The sequence below is a fragment of the Stigmatopora nigra genome, chromosome 6 (assembly GCF_051989575.1).
Source record: "Stigmatopora nigra isolate UIUO_SnigA chromosome 6, RoL_Snig_1.1, whole genome shotgun sequence".
Classification (NCBI taxonomy): Eukaryota; Metazoa; Chordata; class Actinopteri; order Syngnathiformes; family Syngnathidae; genus Stigmatopora; species Stigmatopora nigra.
Window position 1 is genome coordinate 10,302,688 of NC_135513.1, and position 22,720 is coordinate 10,325,407.

Genomic DNA, 22,720 nt, shown 5'->3' on the forward strand with positions numbered 1-22,720 from the left:
TCCAAATATTATTCAGTTAAAAGAATAAGTTCTAAGTGTATAAGTATTTAAGTGTTCAATGGTGGAAGAAGCATTTTGAGTAAAAAAATGACTAAGTGTTTAACCCCATTTCCTTGGATAAAACGTTTCAACACCCATGTATAAGTGGGGCACGAGTTGGTGTAGTGGGTTGCACACTCGCCTTTGCACCGAGAGAACGTGAGTTCGCTTCCCGGTGTCGGCGGTTCACTGACCAAGCAAGCGGTCGAGGGTCGGCCGAAGGCCGACCCGAGAACGCCTTTCGCACATACAGGTCCATCAAGTGTCTTCCGAACTGCCGAAGGCAGTTCGGAATATAACCTTTTGCTGAAAAGTATGACTAAGTGTTTAATATAAATTAAAAAGTTTTTTCTTTTTTTTTTTTCTTCTTGTTCCATTTACTGCTTCTTGTTCCATTTACTGAACCACATGGAGTTGTGATCAGCCAAACGACGGCAGCGGGAATCGAACCCAGGTCTCCCAGACGGGAAACCTGTGAACTAACCTCTGCGCCAACCAAGTGACTACACTTTTCTCTGTAATCATTTGAGTGTCTTTCCAAGAAGTACACAGAAACAACTAAGTGAAAATGTGAGCCAACAGCGGGAATCGAACCCGGGTCTCCCAGACGGGAGTCCGGGGAACTAACCTCTGCGCCAACCAAGTGACTACACTTTCCTTAGTAATCATTTGACTTTCTTCACAAGAAGTACACAGAAACAATTAAGTGAAAATGTGTGCCGACAGCAGGAATCGAACCAAGGTCTCCCAGACGGGAGTCCTGTGACCTAACCTCTGCGCCAACCAAGTGACTACACTTTCCTTAGTAATCATTTGACTTTCTTGACAAGAAGTACACAGAAACAACTAAGTTAAAAAGTGTCCCAACTGGGTATTGAACCCAGGTCTCCCCAACAAGAGTCCAGTGAACTAACCTCTGCGCCATCGAGTGGCTACACTTTTCTTTGTAATCATTTGAGTGTCTTGACTACAAGAAACAGAAACAACTAAGTGGAAAAAGTTTCCCAACCAGGGTTTGAACCCAGGTCTCCCAGACAAGAGACAGATGAGTTAACCACTAGGCCACAATTTGGCTACACTTTTCTTGGTCATCATTTGAAGTTCTTGACTACAAGTACACAGAAATAACTAAGTGAAAATATTTCCCAACCGGGATTTGAACCCAGACTGTCATTTTTTAATGAAAACCAAGCCACTTAAATATGTCAAAAATAATTTGATATAACCATTCAATTTTTTAAGATGACTCTTGAACTTGTTTTTAAACATAATTTTAAAAAAGTACAAAAACAAATTCTTACCTTGACAATAATGAGAGAGTATGTGGATTTCCTTGCTTCTTTGATCCGTCCCTGGAAAGATTGGTTGAAGTCAAAGTGGGCGGGTCTTAGTAGCAAGCAGCGGCGTTTAATGAGTGATTGATGCCTCCCCCCACGCTCATAAAAGAAAATATACATCCCCCACCACACCAAATGCCCCGTATGCCTTATCATGCACAAAGGAAGGGTGCAGGCAAAGCAGTCAGTCCTGCATCCTACACTTATGCTCACTCATAAATATGCACTCAAACACACATATATATGCATACAAAACATTTTTTGCCTCGCCCATATATTCATGTTCATGACATCTTAACTAGTCTGGCTACTAGTGCAGTTTACTCAAGGCTTTGTAATGAAATCTTTCTAATACTATTCCATTTCCAGTGTTTGATTTCTAACTTTTTACATCATTTCATTGTCATTTACAACAAAAAAACTCAGTGTTGTGGATTTCTGATAACAAATTTAACCTCCTTGGCGCCAAAATTATAAGTTGTCATTTCAATAGACACCCACTTCATCTATTCCCTGTTCAAATGTGACTTTTATCCTCCTTAAATTCTTCTGGTATGTGCATCCATGCATTTGTGGCATCCTAAATACACCCAGTCACTGTTTTCCTCCCCCAAGATTACAGTTTTTTCTTCTTTTTTTAAATACTGATATGATGAAGTCGATGCTGATGATGCTTAGTGCTCTCTAGGTGCCCATCGTGGACACGTATATGTACAATCACAGACAGCAATAAGTCCAAGTGAGGACAAGAGAAGGAGAAAGGGAAAAAAATATAGGTGTAAGGGGGAGATGAAATGAAAAGATGGGGGAAGGGATTTTTCTTTCTTCCTTGTGGGAGAGCCGCAGGCAACACGAATAATTTGACAGCAAAAGCGCCTTTGGAAAAAGAGGAGGAGGGGAAAGTATCTTCTGGAAGAGAATGGCCAAAAAGCATCAAGCAATGGGATTTGCCACTTTTCCATTTTTTTTTTTTGCTCTAATACTAATTTGGATTAACTTTATTCTTCTAGGCATTTTGGTGTGGAAAATATAACATGATTTATATACGTATATGTATATAGTGGTAGCTTTACTTACTAATCCTGCAATATACGTGAATTTTCTCAGTTGTGCAGCAAAGTCAAACCTAGGATTCTTATGAGGAGAAATAGGTGAGCATAATTTAGGATTTTCATCAAAAATAATCAAAATTGGGACTAAGTTAACAACATAAAAACGAAACAAGGCACTTAACGAAGAGGCAAAACATAAAACAATTGAACAGGAACCACGAAACAATATTACCACAAAGGTCCGGACGGGGTTTAAATACACAGACAAAAGCTGATGACAAAATACAAGCACCTGTGTCAAACAAGGGAAGCCTATCATACATATTTTTGGGAGGGAGGAAACTTGAAAAAAAACCCAAAAAACCCAGGCAAGCCCTGGGAGAAAAGGCAAACTCCACCCATTAAAATCTGAACCTGGGATTGAACCCTAGATCTCAGAACTGTGAGGCCAAACCACTCTCCTCAATGAAATATAGCTTTGTTCTAATGGCAAAAAGTTCCTCTGTAAGATGTTTTGAAAAATGTAATAAGCACTTAAACTCTATTTATTTTTTATAACGGCTTCTTTACATTTATGGTACATATAAAAGAAGAAGAGAACTTTTAAATAGACGTCGAAGCGATGACTGGCCCTGAAAGGATTTAAATACTTCATTGCAGAAAGATTCCAACTTCTCTTGTCGACATAAAAAAATAAAATGCGTATGTCGCAGTGAGTGAGTGTTAATTGAGGAGAGGCACTGTGCAAGGTCATTAATCAGTAAGGCGGCGGAGGACCTGCTGTGGGCAAACGTGGGGTGCCTGAACTCTGTTCTGCCTGATGACATTCTCGCAGCGTGTGAGAGCCAAAGAGACAGAAAGGTCATCAAATGCTACGTTTGTATGTGCACTGTCACATGACCACCTTTGACAACACAGCTTTACTGAACATATACAAAAATTATCAAATTAGGTTTGATTTTTTTTTACATTTACTCTCGTAAAAGCAAAATTATGCTTTTTTGTTGTTGTTATGATGCATATTTAACAGCTAGTTTGATAGTTACTTAGAAATATTGTTGACTTTATCATTTTCCATATCCTTTTTTTAGTATAGAAAACAACATTATTTTTATTTTCCTAATTTATTTTCATTTTGCTCATTTAAAACAAAAAAGGAGGGATTATCTTCATTCTTTTATATTCAAAAGAAAGAAAATTAATAAACTAATCCTTTCATTAGTTCATTTTTTGTACCCCTTATCTTCAGGTGGTTGTGGGGGTGCTGGAGACGCACAACCATTCACGATTTAGGGGCAATTTAGCCTAGTACACATGTTTTTGGGATGTGGAAGAAACCAGGAGTACCCGAAGAAAAGCCACAAAATGTACAAACTCACCACAAGAAGGTTGCAACCAATTGGGGGTTGATCCCTCGATCTCAGAACTGCGAGGCGGGCGTGACGGCGACAATCCCCACCAGCGATACACTACTCTTCACCCTTTTAATAAAAAAGAAACGACAAAATTATTCATTGAATTTTCTTAAACAAAACAACCCAGAATATTCTATTATTTATTTAGATATTGCCATTTTAATTAAATGTCATTATCGCAAAAAACATGGAGCTGATGCTCATGTTTTACTCTCACGGGGTACAAAAAAAATGATGTGGTAGGCCTTGAGTTTGACTCCTATGCGATAGAGTACATAAAAACATGTATAAATTGATGGAATATGTATAATTATACCCAACACACTCCCATTCAAACAGCATGCACAGTGCACTGTAACTATTATACAGTCGTACAGTATATTTCAGTGTGATGTATGTGTTGTGGTTGTATGTATGTGGAGTACAGTGTGTGTGTGTGTGGAGAGAGCGGCGAGGCCTTTCGGAGCCCGAGGCGCTGTGAAAAAATAAATATTTGATGGGAGGATGGCCTACTTCTTCCTATACTTTCTCTGCCCTCTAAACTTATTTGTCTTTTTGCGGCCATCGTCTATCTTCCTCGGGGCTCCGAGATGCGTTCAAGTGCAGTCAGACGTTACATTTACACACACACACAAATAGATGAACCTTGGAAAACTAGGGAAAAAAATGTATTAATGTAAGTTTTGTCCATTTTCTGTCATTAAAAAGTCAAACAATAATGTGTCTTGTTACTTTTTCTTTGCGAGGGGGAAACAGTACATGAGAAGAACACATACATTTATTTTGACAACCAAATTTATTAGAAGAATAGTGGTTTTGAAAGAAGTTTCTAGCATCCAGTGAATACTACCTTTTACACCACATCACAGCTGAAATGTGAAATGTTGCTTTTTTTTCTTCAGTTTCGTCTTATTCTTAGCAAATTGAAGAGAGAGATAACATAATAATAATACGTTTTTACACATGCACAAAGACAGATCTAATCAGCGGCGCAAAATAGGAAAAGGGATAAAAAAAATCAGCATCCTGCTTTTGTTTTCTTTCATTTGTCTCCAAAAAAACAGTTAAGAAAAAAAAAAGACAACGTGAGACATTTTACTGTTGTTCACGTGGATTTCAGTAGCAGAAAAAACAAGGAAACAGAGCATTCAATCAATTAGAAATCAATCAAAAATCATTGATACCAAACAGTGACGTTAAGTGCTGACGTACTCTCGGAACAGAAGTCTACGAGTCACATAAAGAGGTACAAAATAAACTAAAAACTACATAAATAAGACTGCGGGAGAAAAAAACTTTTGTTGAAAGTATATATTTTTTCCCATACAACTGTAAACAGCATCGAAATAAAGGAAGAAAGGTCCTTTTTGGGGATTTTTTTTTCTTTTTGGAGAACCCGTGTGTGTGTATTTGTGTGCATGCGTTATGAGGTACAGTGTGGAAGGGGTGCTTGGGTGTCCTGAGCATCGGCACAGCGCCCCCTGGGGCCGCCTGGGCGGATGGAATGAGGTATTCGTAACGTATCATATCGTCAAACCCGTAACGACGAGACGACAAGATCAAGAAGGGAAAAAAAACTTCAGGGGTGAAATTAACGAGAGCGCAGATGTTGCTCGATGCTGTCGACGTTAACTAACGGGAATGTCAGAAGTAGCTAAATTAGCATTCCAAGCACAAACAGGAGGGCATTGGTATGAGTCAGTAAAAAAATGAAAAAGACATTTTTGTAGTCGGAAACAGATCAGGAATGACGGAAGTATTAGCTAAAAAATCGTGGGAAATATTTCCTTTAAATGTTAGTTACACCAAAACATTTAAAATCTGTCGATAAACACACATTTTCCGAAAATCAGGTGTGCTCGCGATAATGACAAAATCATGAAATTACAAAACCGACGACATAGTGCTGTTAATAACAGACAAAATCAGGTGGGTGAGGTCCAAATCAAAGTTTCATCTTAATTTATAAATCGGGGGGAAAAAAGCACAATAGATTTCCAAAAGACAGAAAACAAATATCTTTTCCCCAAAATTGTGAAAAAGTTAAAAGGATCAAAGTGGTCCATTACACTTTTCTTGTAATAGTACCTGAAAAGGTTTGTGAGGGTCCCTGAGGGCTTCTGGGTAATGTAGTTTATTCCGATTTGAGTTACGAAGAAAAAAAATAAACGGACGCTGACTTAAAACCAGTCCATAAAAAGTCTTGCATACGAACAAACGCCACAAACACAACCAATAAAATGATTGCAAAAGAGCTTAAAATAAAAATCCAACGGATTGTTTCCAATGGCGTTGCGTTTTTCCCGAACTATTTTTTTCCAAACAAAATGGGCAAAAAACAGGGGCATATTTTATGTACACCGGCATGCAAACATATCGCAGAACCTTCGCTTGGCGCGGTCCAACAGTCGTTTAAAAACACAGAAAACAAAACATACGCTCGGCCTGAGGGAAAAAAGAGACTCCGAGGGTAAAGCATTTTTATATACAAGCGTCCTCAAGCCCCTCGTGTGACGTCATAAAAACAGAAAACCCCTATAACCCGAGAGTTTTCTTAAAAGGAGGAACTAGTGACTGGACGCCGAGACGTGAACATACTGCGCGGAACTGTCAGAATGTTTTCCCTGAATTATTCCCGGAAAAGGCACCGCCCTCTCCCGCTTCAAGATAAAACTTTATTCTATGGACAATTAGACACTTTTTTTTTTCTTCTAAAATTCTTTTTTTTTCTTTCTTAAATATACATTGTGTCATTTTATGTGTATGCATGTGTCGGAGGTTAGTTGTGTTTACATTCACTTGACGCGGATCAAGAGGTATACAGAATGCCGAAATGAATGTGCACGTGCACTTTCGATCCCAAATAGCATGTGGGAATAATCTCTTGGCAGGAATCACTGCAATGCGGACATGAGGAGATGAGGGAATGATGATGATCCGTTATGAAAAGACGACGTGCTAGGAAAAAATTCGCCATCATCTTGTTGCTGTTTGTCATTTCTATAGAATGTCGAAGGTGAAAGGATTAATTGGCGCATAGAGTTAAAAATTATTTGTCGTCTTTGTTTTCAGTGACTGTACTATACTCACATTGTTGACGCTATTATGCTAGATGATATTCAAATGCTGTGTAAGGGATTAACCCCTGGGCACAAAAATTCTATTGAAGAGGAAGAAGACTTTTGCATTTTGTCTGGGAATATTTCCCAGTAGGTTTGTAATTGTGCCCTTTTTTTGTTTTTTCAGTTCTCATTTTAATTCTATTGTTTACATCATCTTCCATTCTAGCATTAATGATCAAAAAGTCCAAAGTGATGCTGATCATCGTAATGATCAACAAAAAAAAAATCCAAAAAATCCAAAAAATCCAAATTCGACTTTTCCTATCACTAAACCTTGATTTCAAAATAGCCTGGTCATCCATTAATTTATTTTCTTCTAATAATTCATTCCAATTGAGAAGATATTACAGTCCTCTATGTGTAAGAAATGTTCAGCTCAAAGATGACATCCAAAAACCCTTCAATTATTGGATAAATTAGTTTAAGCGCCAACAAAAAACCCTCAAGAACAAACAAACAAGATGATGTGAAAATCTCTTAGCACGATTGCTTTTCTGAGGTATTCAACGTGTTCCCTCTTCTGATACTTTCTATTGCGTACACACCAAAAAAACAAACATAACGCACAAAAACATATTGGGATATCCCAAAATATCTCCTGATATTTGAGTCTGATCATTTAGAAGGTTGAGGTCTTAACAATGATGAACTATGGAGTTGCACAATCGCAGCGGTTCATAAAGCACTAAAGAGTTTTTGGCCAGAAAAATAAACACACACACCGACAATGTTAAAGGCTTTTCAATGATTCTCCAATGAATTAACCACCAAAGAAGAAAAAATGGCCAAAAAATGCCAAAAGTCAGCAAGTCTTTGACTGAATATTTGTACTTGTAAGTCGTTCATTGGAGCTGTCCAATAACAAAGCCTCTGTTAAAAAATCCGGAAACTAAAAAAGGCAGAAAGGGCTGGGCACCGATTTACCATTTTCCATTGCACAATATAAATAAAAATCGAAGAGTTCTTGAAAGCAGAACAGAAGAGACGGACGGTTCCTGAGCGACAAGACACTTCTGACCAGGTTGAGGTAGCAAGAACATCCCGGACAGGAGACAAACCTCCAAGTAGGGAACCAATAAGGTGGAACGTTTGCCACGGCTATAAACTCAAAAAACGTTTTCTACGTCATTTCCACTTCTACCTCAGTGAATAGAATTTTGGACATGAAATGATTTGGGATGGAATAGCATGAGCAATGTTATAGTTGCCTCTATTGTGTACATCATCAGCTTTAATTCACCTAAACCTGATATGCCTGTTCACATGCTCACTTGTCCAGGTTATTGAATCCTAGAAGATTCTGAAGATCCAACTTTATCTACAATCAAAGAGTAATGCTGGGGAGAAAAACTCATCTCAAGCAACATAGTCCTTATTCAACCCAAAAGCAACATAAAGCCAAGCCTTCTTAACCAACTTAAATGCTAAGTTCACACCACATAGAGTGATACCAGATTTGGGTTATTTGTAAATTCCGATATTTTAGCGTAAACGTTCATATTACAAAAATATATGCAAAGCTAAGAGTGAATTGAATGTATCTGTGAATGGAATTATGGTATATTAATATATGGTAAAAACCCAACTTGAATTTCAAAACATCGGGATTAGACTGTTTATGAGAACAAGACGTCAGAAATGTACAAAAAAGGGAATTTAACGTAACTTAAGTAGCAATGTGACAAGCAGCCATCATGGTAGAACTTCAAACGGTCCAAAATGTTTCTATAACGCTTTCATACATAATCTGGCATAACTTTGAAGTAAAGTTGAGTTACGGCAGGTACGATCTTTTTAATTGAAATTTGGCAGCCAAATAGAGACGCATTTTGCCAGAGGTTCAGAGGTTTCACGCAAATTTAAACATTGTACAAAAGGATATTTTGCTCTGACATAAAGACAAATCTAAAGCCGATGTTATGTCATATTGTTAACCACTCCTAACTAAATCAAGCTTAAACTCTAGGACTGGGCAAAAGCCCTCAAAGCTTTGGAGCTGTGCCAGTTGAGCCTGTTCAAAGCTGGATTCAGACCTTTCGAATTCAAAGCAAATCTCAGGCCTTGTTGAGTGTTCTTAGTGGTGGAGTGAGCGTCTAGTGATGTCGAGTACACACTTACGAATCGTCATAGACCAGTTGCGAGCCTTCTAACAATCATGAGTAGCACACCTTAATTGTCAGAATAGTTTTTTTTTAGAATTCTTGGTCTAAAGACAATAAAACATGTTTTTTCTGTTTATTTTGACAAGGCAGTTGTGAAATACAGTAGTTCAGGTCTTTTCTGCAACTGCCTTTCACTTGCGTAACTAATTTCAATGACTAAAAAATCGTTTTTTTTCCAATTGGGTTGCCATGGGTCATAACAATAGTAGTAAAAGGTTTTGAAATGATTTTGCACTCATGGGCTACATTGTGAAAAACTTTTTCTATCAGATGAAAATAAAAAGCATTCTTGAGGGCAAAAAAAAAAACAACAACCTCAAACCGTTGCTCTTAAGGGTCCGTTGACCTTTTAAGGTCTGCATTTAGCTTTCTACAAGGCGATGGCTCAATCGCTTTGACATTTTACTGAGCGTCCCAGGTTTGAACGTCTCTATTAGCTTTAAATAGCCCGAGCTGATTGTTAGCTATTAAATCCATGTAAAAGGTGGAAGTAATACAGTCTTCCTTGCTATTTCCTCTAAGTCTGTCTAAGTGTTTTCTCCACTATTTGCTTTTTTTTTTTTTTACAGTATTCAAGCAATTCCAAATTCAAAGACTTGACACAACCTGCCATTCCATTTCTTATTATAGTGGACCAATGTCAAATGGTTTGGTGAAATAATTTGGTCTTCATACATATATGTAAAGTTTATATGTTATACGGTACAGTAAACAAACAGCATGAAGCCATATCTTTGTTTTTCCCGCAAAGTGAAGTTATTCAGTATGAAAGCCTCCCACTTGCCAGCATTAGCACGGTGATGAGGTTTACTAAAAGTGTTAAATGCATGAACGTTAATTCAGAAAATTACATTTATAAGTTCTGTGCCTGCTTTTTTTTTAACTATGGCAGTCAGAAAAAGTAAGTGTAATTTCCATATTTTAAAGACATTGCTCACACGTCCCCATTTCAGAAGTGTCGGATCAAGGAGGCAGAGGACAAAGATGTTCACAGAAGCATTGGCGACAAATGGAGCAAATGTGCCTACCACATTTTTCCAATCGAGACGTGCAATTAAACCTCTGAATCCGCCCACTCGACATATGGCTACCTGACGACAAGTGTGTGCATGTTTGCGTGTGCGTGCACGCGTACGTGAGTGTGTGCTCGAGGGAATAAGACAGCGCTTATTCATAGCAAACCTGACTTTTCAAAACTCTGTTGTTTTTCCCCCCAACAAGAAAAACTAAAAACAAGAACAAGGGGTGAGAAGGTATCTTTAAAAAGGGTTTAAAATCTGTAAAGTAGGGGCACTAAAAGTCCTGATTCTTCATTGTTTGTGTGTTACTATTGTACAATCAGCTGCTTCGATAAAGTGGTCAGACCTGAGGTATCCAACGACAACCACAAGAGGAAACAACCATGACGGGTGCGGACAAGATAGACTAGGTGGTGTCTGTGAGGTTATCGCTGTTTTTTTTCTTTTTCTGGCAGTTCTGGATACACAAAAAAACACGAATAAACCCAAAAAAAAACGATTGAACTAAGCACGTACAACATGAAAGCATCACATATTCCCATCTCGGATTTCACAGGCAGACAAAAGGCGGAGTTAGTTTTCGTCGCCCCCGACAACCGCAGATACCCAAAAGGTTTCTGTAGGATTTGCCCTGTGAGTTCTCGAAGGTTGAGTGTGTGAAATAGAAGAAAAAAAACTGAAAAACAAACAAAACTAAAGCACAAAAATCGAGGTAGGGTGGCAAATATTGGTCAGTCAGACACTTGACACCTCATCCTCATGGAGAGGGAGGAAACTTGAAAAAAAATGTGAAAGAAAAGAAAAAAAATACAAAGTTCTAGCAATGGAAAAATACATTTCCCATTGTTAGTATATAGAGCAAAGTACGAGGCACGGCAAGTAAGTCCTTCTAGTGAGTTTGAGGTATAACGTGTGGTCCATATATCATATTTCTTAAGTCTATTCATATAATCTATAAATATGTCCATCTTCTTCAGGTAGTTATGTGAGTATTTTTTTTTTCCGACTGACTAATATTGCTGCCCTCATCCCACCGGCTGCATCCTGAGACGTTTACAGTAATGAAGGCTACCGTTCTTTTCTACATTCAACATGAGAGCCAGCGTTTTTCGTACAAATACATTGATCCTGCTATCATATTCGGATGTCCCTAAGTATGTTGAGGACATTATTGTTGTTTTTTTGTTGGGATTGGAGGACAGTCAAAAAAAAAAAAAAAAAAAACAAGACTGGACAACATCAAAAGAAATGGCATGCACCCCTGAGTCCAGTGGACTCTTTGAATGTCTGAGCCAGCTCAACACCTGTATTAGGGGGCTTCTAACAGGCTTTAAAAGTCAACAGATATTGAAATGAATAGATTTTGCATTTATTCTTATTTGATTTTAATTTTGATCGGGAAGGATTGAGGAAAAATGGACTGAAATATGTCATGTTTTGCAAATTTTTGCTGTTTGAAATCCAGTTCTGGATTAAATGGAAACACTAATGCAAAATGATTCATTTCCAATTTTGCTATAAATTGGGCTAAAAAGGGCAACATTTCCAAATACAAATATTTCCATTAAGAAGATTTTTTTAAAATGAAAAAAAATCTGTCATAATACTACTTCAAGAAGGTCCAGTGCATATTTTTGCATTTTTTACTTCAAAATTGTTTGATCTTATTTAATACTGTTTTTAATTTATTTGCAGTTACCTTAATACACCTAAACTTTTATTCATGGTTGCATGATTAATCATTTTCGCACATTGCTGATATTAATTAACCCCCAAAGAATAAGCGCTAAGTGCTTCTATCTTTTCCATGCAAAGATCTGCACAATAAGTGCCAATTTTGTGCGTGTTTTTTTTTTTAAATAAACACAAATTCATGCGCCCCAATGCTAAAAACAAAATGGATGCCAATTTGTTTCATACCAGTGAAAGGTCACTGGTTGGAAGCTTTTTTTTAGACACTTCAAATGCTCGGCATTGTTCAAAGTGTGGTTGCATTTCATGCAAGATTTCGTTTCTCAGTTGCCTTGCCAATTAAGTCACGAGCGATTGTATAAAACAGGTAAATGAGTGGCACTAATTAAATAAGCATCAATTAACTGGAAAGGATCAATATTCAATAGGACTAAGAGCGCGAGCCCCACGTAAAAAGAAAAAGCCCCAAACTAAAGCGGTGCATGCCATTTTCTAGGAAAACAATCAAATAAATACGTATACAGTACATTTAGAGGAGTTAATGGTCAGGTTCCAAAGATATTTTTAACTATAGGCATCGCCGGAGCTAACAACATCTAGCAAATAAAATAAAAATAAAAACGAAAACAACATCAACTAACAAAAGTTATAGAGCCTATAGACATGATATAGGAAACATGTAATTGTGGCTGAAAGACAGTATATAGTATGAAAAAAAAATGCTTATTTATGAGTTTAATACCATTCCCAATGAAGTGTAGCGCAACTGCGTCCCCAAATGTCCTGAATGATATTCATTTGCAAAATATATCTTTGTGCAAATATTCTACATAGAGATTGATCATTTTGTGCACTTGGAACGCTTATTTGTAGGTTTGACATCATTCCAATGAACAACTTGAACATCTGGGTGAGCATACGTTGCGTACCACGGTATCTGGAAACGGTCCTTGTAAGAACATTCAGATTGAAGCCACAATTTAATTCTTTAGCCCATATCACATCTGAGGCTCCATACAAAAGACTGCAAACAAAAGCCTTTTTTCTTTCCATCTATAATCTGAGTGATGGTTTACCCACAACTCCCTCCTCCATCCCCAGGCGAGAGGCGGGCCTAAGTGGTGTGGGCGTGTCAAAGCAAGCTCCGCCTCACCCCCCGCCCCCAAAGAACTGTCAGGCTACTTACTATACATGCACAAGTAGGAGGATGGTTGGGAGTGTTTGTTTGTTTTTTTTTTAAATCAAATTTTAGTTGGAGTTGCGGTGCAATGTGTGGCAGGTCGGTTAAGCCACCGCGTCGTTTGCTGCTTTTGCTAAGTAGTCTTGTTTGAAAGCCATGTCTCAGTTACACCCTGAGTTCACAACCAGCAGAAAAGAAACAATTGGCTTTTTCAGTCGTAATAATTTATAATATATTAAAATCTGACTAACAGCTAACCCCTCCCACCCCAACTGCATATGAAACCAACCCTCCCTCCCCCGCCTTATATAAATGCACATTGTCGTAGTAAACTGCCTTGAAAACTTGAAATTGGATGGAGAGCAACTCGATTAGATGAGCTTGATTAGAAGACAGATAGGAAAACAGGAAAAAAAAAAACATACGTTAGCAAAGAATCCCCGGCTCATCCTAGGCTAGGTAGCGAAATAACTATCTAGCTAAAGCGATTAGCCAAGGCCCCGCTAAGACATTAGCATAGGAGCGGGGGCTCATTGAGTGGATAGCAGCCGAGCTTCAGGCCCAACCCGAAAGGCCAAAACTGCGATGACCTTCCGCGGTTGGACACTGATGGAGGTCCATGAGGTATCGCCGCCGCCGCTGCAGTGGATCCGTTAACCGGATCTGGAGTGAGCGGCGTCGGCGGGCCCTCCCGACCCGGCTTGTGAGACGGACCGTATTAAGTGCATGATGCGAGGGCAACAATGCCGAGGTAACCTGGTCCGCCAGAGCGCCGGACCCAAAGTGTAGTGCAAAAGAAAGCAAAACCAAAAGAAACAAAAAAAAAAAAAAAGATAAAAAACATAGAGAAGGAAAATAATGATCTCACCAGTCAGTAGTTGTCACAAAACTCACAAACATGCATCCCTGAATGACTTTTTGTGTGTCTTCTCGTTCCGCGCAGAACTCGGCGGGACGTCGCGGGCAGGAAAAAAAGGTCTTGGAGTTAAAGCATCATGGCTACCTGGCAGGTGGGTTCCGATTCACAACCCTGACGAGGACTCTTGACGGCGTTGATTCAAAAGTACACAAAAGTCACAATTTTCCAATTTTGCAACCGTATCCCCACCCCCTTTACTCCTTTTGTCTCTTATCCCAGATTGGAATGTCCCCAAAAGTCTGCAAAAATATGCAGTAGGATCCAGGTTCAGAGAAATGATAGGGGGGGACGGCTTTGTTGGTTTTCAAGGTTTTTTTTGATCTAGGGGATTAGGGCTTCAAAATTCCACAAATTTTCAAAAGTAGGAACCACTCCATGGGAATTAAGGAAAATGTATGGGAATAAATCAGGAATTTACAAGGTAAAAGGGTTTTAGAGGAAATTTAAATATGTTTTAGCATAATCCTGGTTAAATAAAATGGATTTTACGCAATCACACTGGCCTCAACAGATTTTCAGGTTATGCGCTGTTGCTTTTCTAACATCTGCGCAATTAAAATAATTGTCTTGTACTGTAACAACCTGGCATGCAAGCTATCAATTTTGCAAGGATATTAGTTACGGAAAAAACGTAATTTTGTTAAAATTCAGATCGGAATTTTTGCTATTAAATTACCCACAATTCCCAGTTAATTCCCATGGAAAGAGTATTTCCAAAATTCCAAATTTCGGTTTCAAAAATTGACTGCAAACTTTAAGGAAAATGAATTTGAAATTCCCTGCCCAATTCGCATGCTTGAGAAAATCTCATCAAATTGTAGTTGTCTGAGTACAAAAATCTCAACAAAAAAATGTTTCCGATTAGTGGTTGTTCTCCGAGAAGCCATCTTGATTTTTCATCCCTGCATTTGTGCTCGGCCAGGATGCTGCAAAGGAAATTGGCACAAATAAAGCCCCTTGGTTCTGGAGAAGGACGGTGAGGTTCATTTTAACCAATGGGTTCCATCTCTTCCTTGACATCCACGTTGAGCTCGGCAGACCCGAGTGAGGGTGGTGCTGCGCCGCCGGCCACGTGGCTCAGATCGACAGAAGGTGAATTCTCTGTGTCACCTGGGAATTCAGGACCGCCTGACTCCATCTTCATCATCAGTTTCAGCTTCTTCTTTGGGGGGTTCTTCAAGGTACCCATGCGCTCCTTGACTTTGTACTCCAGGGTACTGTGAGGGATTCCGTACATGTTCTGCGCCTTGGAGACACTCATTTTGCCACTCATCACCACGGCAATGGCCTCCTCCAGGATCTCACTGTTGTACTGCCGATAACGCCCCCTTTTCTTCCGTGGCTGCTTGGAGTTGGGGTCCCCCTCCATGTCCGAGGTAGAGTATGCCGGCCCGGAGGCGGAGTGTTCCAAGTCGGCGGTCCAGTAGTCGGCCGCGCCGTCCAGCAGGCTTCCTAAACTCCCACCCCGCCGATTCTGCTTGGGCAGGATGGCCCTCAGCTTCCGGCTCAATGTGTTTTCGCTCAGGCCTCCGCCGCCGGCTCCGATTCCGCCGTACCCGTACAGCTCGGAGGCGGGAGAGTCCCAAGAGAGATCCATGCCTCGGACCTGCGGAATCTTCAGATCAACTGGAGGCGAGTGATCCCGCTTGGCATCGTGGTGGTGACGCTGGGCCTTGGAGACCTGATTGTGGTGGTGAAGAAGGGAACTCTTGAAGGAGAAGGCTCCGTGGTGGTTGTGGTGGTTCTCCAGGAACGTAGGCAGGTCTTTAAGATCAGCAAAAGTCCCGCTCAGTGCCCCGCTGGCCTGTTTCAGCTTAATCAGACTCTCGAGGTGGGCCTTGCTGCCCCAGAAGGATGAAGAGCCCTTCTGGCCCAGCAAAGAGTGCGACTGGCCGTGATTGAGAAGGCCGGCTGACTCTAAACTGGCCAATGACAGTGCAGCGGGCTGGTTCAGAAGTCGGTGCTTCTGGTTGAGCAGTTCCTCCTTAATGCGGGCTAGCGACGGCTTAAAAGAGCTGATCAAGTTCTCCCGCAGGCCATCCTGAAAGCTTTGTTGTAGCATGCCATCGTCTTCGTCCGCATCCGGCACGGAACGGTCCACTTTTATGGAAGCGTCCATATTCACGGAGCGCCTGTGTAGAGGACAGCAACCAGTTAGTCAGATCTCTTCTGGTTAAAGAATGTCATGACTTCACAAATTCAAAATCTGTCAGTTAAGTCCAGAACCAAGTCGAAAATCTGTCAAGATATGATAAGGTACAAGAATGGAATTTACTCAAGAGCCCGCTGATGGACTATACATACAGAGAAGCGATTCAAAAGCTAAGTTAAGAACTAGAAAAGGGAGATAACACTGCTTTGTTGGATTCAGGAACATCTGGTATTTCAGACGAATGACCGTCTGAGAGCGAGAGGGGTGTGGGACCAATGCAAATTTGACAACAAATGAACAGACTGCTCTGCGGTGGTGGCATTAAAATGTGTCTGTGGCCAGACGAAAGATGCAAAGGGCTTCCATGGCAACAGCAGAAAAAGAAGAGGGGGAGGAAAAAAGAGAATAAAAGGAGAAGGACACCACTCACAGAAAACATTGATTAGATGAGGATGAAATTATAACATTACATTTTGTCTATAACAGGAGAGTCAAAAGTAAGACCTGACCGGCTAGGGATTGCTTTGTGTGTTTTGATATGTGGTATGGAAGATGAATGAAAGTGAACATCTATTTTTAAAAAAATAACTTTTTAAGGCTAATACAAATCAATCATCATTTCTATGACTGAGAAATAAATTACGAGTACAGTGGTACCTCTACATACAAAATGTGTTTTTGGTTTTTGTAACTTGAATTTTTTTGGATGCAGTGCTGAATTTTCCAAGTAAAAGCCGTAATGCATTTCGAGGTCCGGTGAATTTCTAAGGCTGCATCCGGTATGTTACTGTTGTTGTTGTTGTTTCTAACAGGCAATCAACCTGCTGAGTGAGGCAGTAAACATGGACCATAGCGATCCACCCAGAAGTGAATATTTCATGAGAAAGTCATTAGAGAATTCCACTGAGGTTCTGTGCCTTAGGGGGGCCTAGAGGGGTCTTCGGGTCTCAAAAACCCATGAAGACCCATAAGCCGGATCCTGACTCCTGTCATATTAGGTAGAGCCTGTGCTGCATTTGGAATCAGGACATTAGAGAAGCATTTTTCCACTATCAAGGTGGCTTGAAATATTACTGAATGTTTTGTCTTCCTATACGACAATGTCCAGAGTTCCTCTGATAGACCACTACATATTTGTTTTTCATGACAAGATATAATACTTCAGACAATTTTATGAATGATGATTTTTTACCCTTTGAGTCCAGGAGGGGAGGAAAGGACCTGCTTGTCACTCTGGTTCTTCTTTGTGGAAAGATCCAGAACACCATCTAAAGAAACCACACAAAGATATCCAATTTCCAATTAATTAAAGTCAATATTTTGCCCCTTTCAGTCAAAATAAAATCAACATGACATTACTTAAACTACATGCTCGTTTTACTTGTTTGTCCTACTTGTATATGTTTTTTACAGAAAATATATGGATAATATGAAAAAAAAGCTCCTAGTTCAGCTAAAAATAATTGGAACCTTTTAGAACTATGTATACGATGAGGACAGATGTGCTAATTAACTTTTTAAAAAATTTAATTGGGAGCCACATTTCCCAATGTGTCTCTCCTCCCAAGTGGTTTGGAATGCATATCATATTAAAGTTTAGTGTTTTTCAAAATAAAAGTCTGACAAAGTTCCTTCAACAACTTTGCAGTCTTGCTGTGAAGGTGACAGATTTTTCTCAGTTGGCTGTCAGTTGGGGAAGTGGCTTTTATGACTTTTCGAAATGTAATCACTTCACAGCTTATTAGTGGAGACTATATTAGGGGGCATTAGTCAATGGCCCTTCATCAATTAGTCAATCAATCAATCATAAAGCTGTGGACCACCAATTAGTGACAGGGGAGAGCAAACGAGATGTGAGCAGAGTAAAGGGTCACCATCAAATGTAACAATAGGTCCATCTGTAAATCAAACCCTGACGATAAAATACCACTATATACATATACATGCCCCTATATAATGTCATATTTGTACAAATTAAATTTATTGTAATATAAGAATTTAATTAATTAAGGTCATTCTGTAGGCTATGAAAGATCATCAAATATGGCCAAAGTTATGTTTTTAAATACTAACTGGAATTGAATTAATTAATCCAATATCATAAAAAACATGGTGGGCAAGTGTTTAGCAATTCTGGCTTGCAGTTCTGTGATCTAGAGTTCAATCCCTAGTGGGTTTTCTCCCACATGCCCAAAAGATGTAGGCTAAGCTGGTTGAAAAACAGAAAAAAACACCTCACAAGTGGAGTAAATAAACAAAAACACTGTTCTAAAAAGTGCTGTGATGTGTATTTATTTGGCATGCTGTTTTTCCTCCGGTGTTTGCCGTCTGTAGTAATCCCTGAAGTGCAGCTGACCCTGTTGACCCGTGCAGGCAAGGCGGGCGGCTTTTAAATGGGCCATACAGCCGCTATGCAATGTCCTTCTACCTAGGTAAGGCTTATCGTTAGGCTCAGCTTTTAGCAATTTAATCGCACAAAAAAAGAAGAGATGAGGTGGTACCGTAATGAAAAACAACAATAGGATTAACGCTTGTGTGAACAAATGTAAGAAACAATAGTTAAAAACAATAATAATAATATTAATGGTGAATGTTCTAATAGTGATACCTTGATTTACAGTTTATAGATCTGCTGCTCATCATCTTACATTTATTTTAGACCCCCCCCTTTTTTGTTTACTTACATGTTTACCAAGATAAGAGAATGTTAGATAAAAAATATGAGATAGAAGCACAAAATGGCGTGAAGGAAAATAAGTACTTTGTCAAGCAATAGTGGTACAGAACACAACAGATCTCTACTGGATAACTTGTAAAAATAAAAAACAAATCAGGCTTGAGGATTGCTAAATAGAAATACTACGTTTCAAGGTGGTCGGTTCAAAAATGACAGTAGTACTTCAAATTTAAGATTTCACAAGTACAACAACAATTACTTGAATAGTGATTTGAAAGGCCTTCAGCTTGTAAATGCCAAGTGCTTCTAGTTTAAGTATAAATAACACTCAACATCAGTATTTCTGCCTCTATTAAATTAACTATTAAAGTGAATGGATTGCATAAAAACCCTAAACCCATAGACCTTTATTGGCATTAAAATTAATCCTCAATAACGCGTTACGAAATAGTTATGTGATTCTTTTCCTAATTCAAACATTCCTGCCAGCATGAGGCAGACTAGAAAGCCCAAATAAATCCTTTTTTAAAAATGGAGGAAGCTTACAAAGCGCTAAGCCGCTTCCTAAAAGCCTGTTCTTAAAACCAGGAATCCGAACGAGGGCGGGTGGCGGTCACATTGCACTCACTGAGTGAGATTGTGTAGTCCAGGAAATTGGGTGAGCCCAGCTCCATTGAGTTGATGCATTACAGTAATCCCTCGAATAGCACAGCTTCACTACATCAGTGTTTTTTTTTGCGGAATTTTTTAATAGATTTTTTTTGTAAATTCATAAAATTGTGAAAATCCATGCTAAAACTTGCAAGCAGAAGCCACTCCCCTGTCCTGTACTTCCTACTAGAACTCAGCACTGAAGTAAAAATAAATAAATAAACACAAAAATAAAAATAAATAAATAGGGCTGACCGTACTTTGCGGTTTTTCATTTATCGCGACCATGTCCGGTTTACATTAACTGTGATAATCGAGGGATTACTGTACACAACCCTCTACTACCACTATTAATATATACCATGTGTGTGTGTGTGTGTGTGTGTGTGTGTGTGTGTGTTTGCATCTCACCCTGCTGGACAGGAGTCTCATTTTCGGCCGAGTTCTTTTTGACGGTGAGGTCCAGTGGGCCGTCCTGGTCTGTCATGAGCAGCTTGCTGAGAACGGGATTCTGTGTAGAGGCGGCAGCGGTGGTCGTGCCCTCCTCGGTAGTGTTGGGGGGGCTGAGGCAGGGCGACGGCGAGGAGCAGGAGGCGGACGAGGGTGGTGAGCCTGGCGGGACCCCCGGGGGAGGAGACGAGCAGGGCGGCAGGCTTTGGTCCTTCATGGTCCCGTTGGGCGGCAGCGGAGGCGGGCACACGTCCTGAGTGCTTTTTGAGGTATATTCGGCGGCAAACTGGCGGATCATTCGCTGCATGATCTCACGAGCCACTAGGGGAATGTGGGGGTCCGACAAACTTGGGAGGTCTGTGAGGTAAAGACAATGAGAGGAAGAATTCATATACTAGTCTTGAAAGTATTGACATAAGGAACATGTGATCAATTTTGTCTACATTTGCAAAAGATACAAAACAACAATTTATATGGATAAAAAAACATTCTGTTTCAATATTTCGATTGTAATTTTGATCGTGAAGGATAAAAAAAAATGTAATGACCAACACTAAAGGTACATCCCGTAGGAATAATCCTGGTGTGATGCTAAAATAATCTACCAAATCACCCGCAAAATCCTCTAATCCTGCCTTCGACACCAGATTACCGAGCACCATTTCTCTGTTTACAAACACTTCAAAATTTATAACGCAAATTGCTCAGTCTTTTTGGGAATATTTTTGCACTTTTTGAAGGCACTACAAATACAACATTCAGTGTTGAAAGGGCAAGAATTTCATGTGTAAAAAAAAATCCATATTTGACTAAGATTGGTGCATCAAATGTATTTAAACAACAATAAGGCAACTATATATATATTTTCCTTTTTTATTATTATTATTATTATTTTATTTTAATTTTTTAAAAGTTTTTGGGGGGTTTGTTTTGTATTGTAAAATATCCTTCCTTGCACACAGAGGCGTTGTCTAATCTGACTAGTTGGTTTTAAAAGATATTAAAATAATAATCACAGTGTTTGGTTTAATCAAAATCATTTTAATCTCTTTATTTTTTTTGGCGGCTGCCATGCAAACATCACAGCAAGGTGCAGCCAAATAATTAAATCCTCTTTTTGCGCATTAAAGAAAAGACTCCCAATGTTTCAATGGAATGAATATTTGTTATCCAATTTCACAGTGTGCACTGTGTACATATATAGAATATACTCTGCTTGATATTAAATGATTGTTTAATTATCTTTTGTCATTTTTGTCATCTCAGTCCCGTTTTGACGAGGTCACAGTGGATGTTAATTGTCAACAACAGATTCCTGCTTTCCAACGTGGCAAATCGACACTTAGTCTATTTATATTTATACTTCACAATCAATGTCTCTTTCATTCTCCCACATGTCAACAATAAAAGAAAAATACGTACGTTATGAACTTAAATAAATAGTCAACTTAACTCAACTGAATGTTGATACATTGTGAAGAAATCATCATCATTTTACTACATTGAAGTGTCAATAAAAAAGTTAGCTCTCAATTAACAGTATTTTTTTTGCACTGGATCAACGAATCGTTGATATAGTTGAGTGTCCTTCCCAAAAGTATTCATTCCAGTTACTTTCTTTTGGTGAAAATGATATAAAAAATCAATCAAGAGAGTGTTATTTGGTTCACACAAGTAGGTCAGCTGCTGTGGCCCACTTTGTAATACTTTTACTTATTTTTACTTTAAATTAATTACGTGCACCTGCAGGCTTTTTTAAGAGGTCAAAAAAGCATCAGTTATTTCTCAGGAATTATACTTTGTTCCCTTTTTATTTGACTTTCTTTTAGCCCTCCAAAATAACCAAAACTGAGGTGTATAATTTTGTAAATGTGTATTTTTTATGTTTTTTTTTGGAGATTTCTGTCGAAATGCAGATTTCTTTTTATCTGTTTTGGTCCTTATAGCAATATTTTTTATATTCATTTGAAACTGATACAGTGTATAAATAATATAGTACATGTGGAGTCACCTACAGTATAGAGTATAAATGTTTGTCTTTTTAAAGTAATTTTTAATTCCATTCTTTTATTGTCAAAATTTGACCAAATGTGCAAAAAGTGTCTTTTATATTGACTTGTGCGCAATTGAAACATACTGTATTGAGATTATTAGGCCATCTCCAAAAGTGAAAATCTGAATTTGGAGTAACTGAAAGGTATTAAAAAGTCAAATATTAATCATCACCATCCGGGAGCAGAAATGATTATATCCTCTGAGCGTGTGTATGTGCATAGGTGTGTGTCTTTTTCGGGTGTTGTACCCTCTTCAAATTGGTTAATTTCCCAATGGAAGGAAGAAAATTCCCTGACTTAACCTGCCGGATAGAACCTTTAGAAAAAGCACTATTCCACATATTCATAACTTGGGGGGGGGGGGGGGGATGAAAGTGTACGTGTGGAGGTGCTTTGGAGGGAAAGTGGGGAGTGTATGTGTACGTGTGTGTATGTCACTATCAACCTTTTCTGTGGAACACAGCATTGAGGAAGTCTTGCGCTTGTCTCTCCAGTCGGGTGAGGCGAGAGTGTTCTCTTTTGGCTTCCTCTCCCTCCGATAGCAGCTGGACGTCAGAGACCGTGTCGCTGGCGCTCTGATTCTGTTGGAAGATGGTGCGGAATATTAGGGACACACTGCTCCAATCTCTGTGGGCATTGCTTATCGTTTTTCAAGATGTAGCTGGTGGGATTATTTGCCTCATAGCCAACATTTTATATAAGAGCAGGATTTAGGTTAAGATTGGAGAGAGTAGAAGAAAGATGGAATTTGGTTTGATTTGCATCCTCACGGTGCAGAGGATGAATCAACTAATGAATG

At 39.1% G+C, this 22,720-nt stretch overlaps 1 protein-coding gene across 2 annotated transcripts in view; it reads right to left on the reverse strand.

Moving 5' to 3' along the window:
* Positions 1-13,338: 13,338 nt before the first annotated feature.
* The window catches only part of lcor (ligand dependent nuclear receptor corepressor), a 31,448-nt gene continuing 22,066 nt past the window's right edge, over positions 13,339-22,720 (reverse strand). For both annotated transcript variants that reach the window (XM_077719930.1, XM_077719931.1), the window contains 4 exons: positions 22,367-22,502; positions 19,829-20,224; positions 17,282-17,357; positions 13,339-16,069 (listed from right to left, as the gene is read on the reverse strand). In XM_077719930.1, the coding sequence (XP_077576056.1) occupies positions 14,926-16,069; positions 17,282-17,357; positions 19,829-20,224; positions 22,367-22,502 (1,752 nt within the window). In that variant the 3' untranslated portion in view covers positions 13,339-14,925. The remainder of the gene's footprint in view (positions 16,070-17,281; positions 17,358-19,828; positions 20,225-22,366; positions 22,503-22,720) is intronic.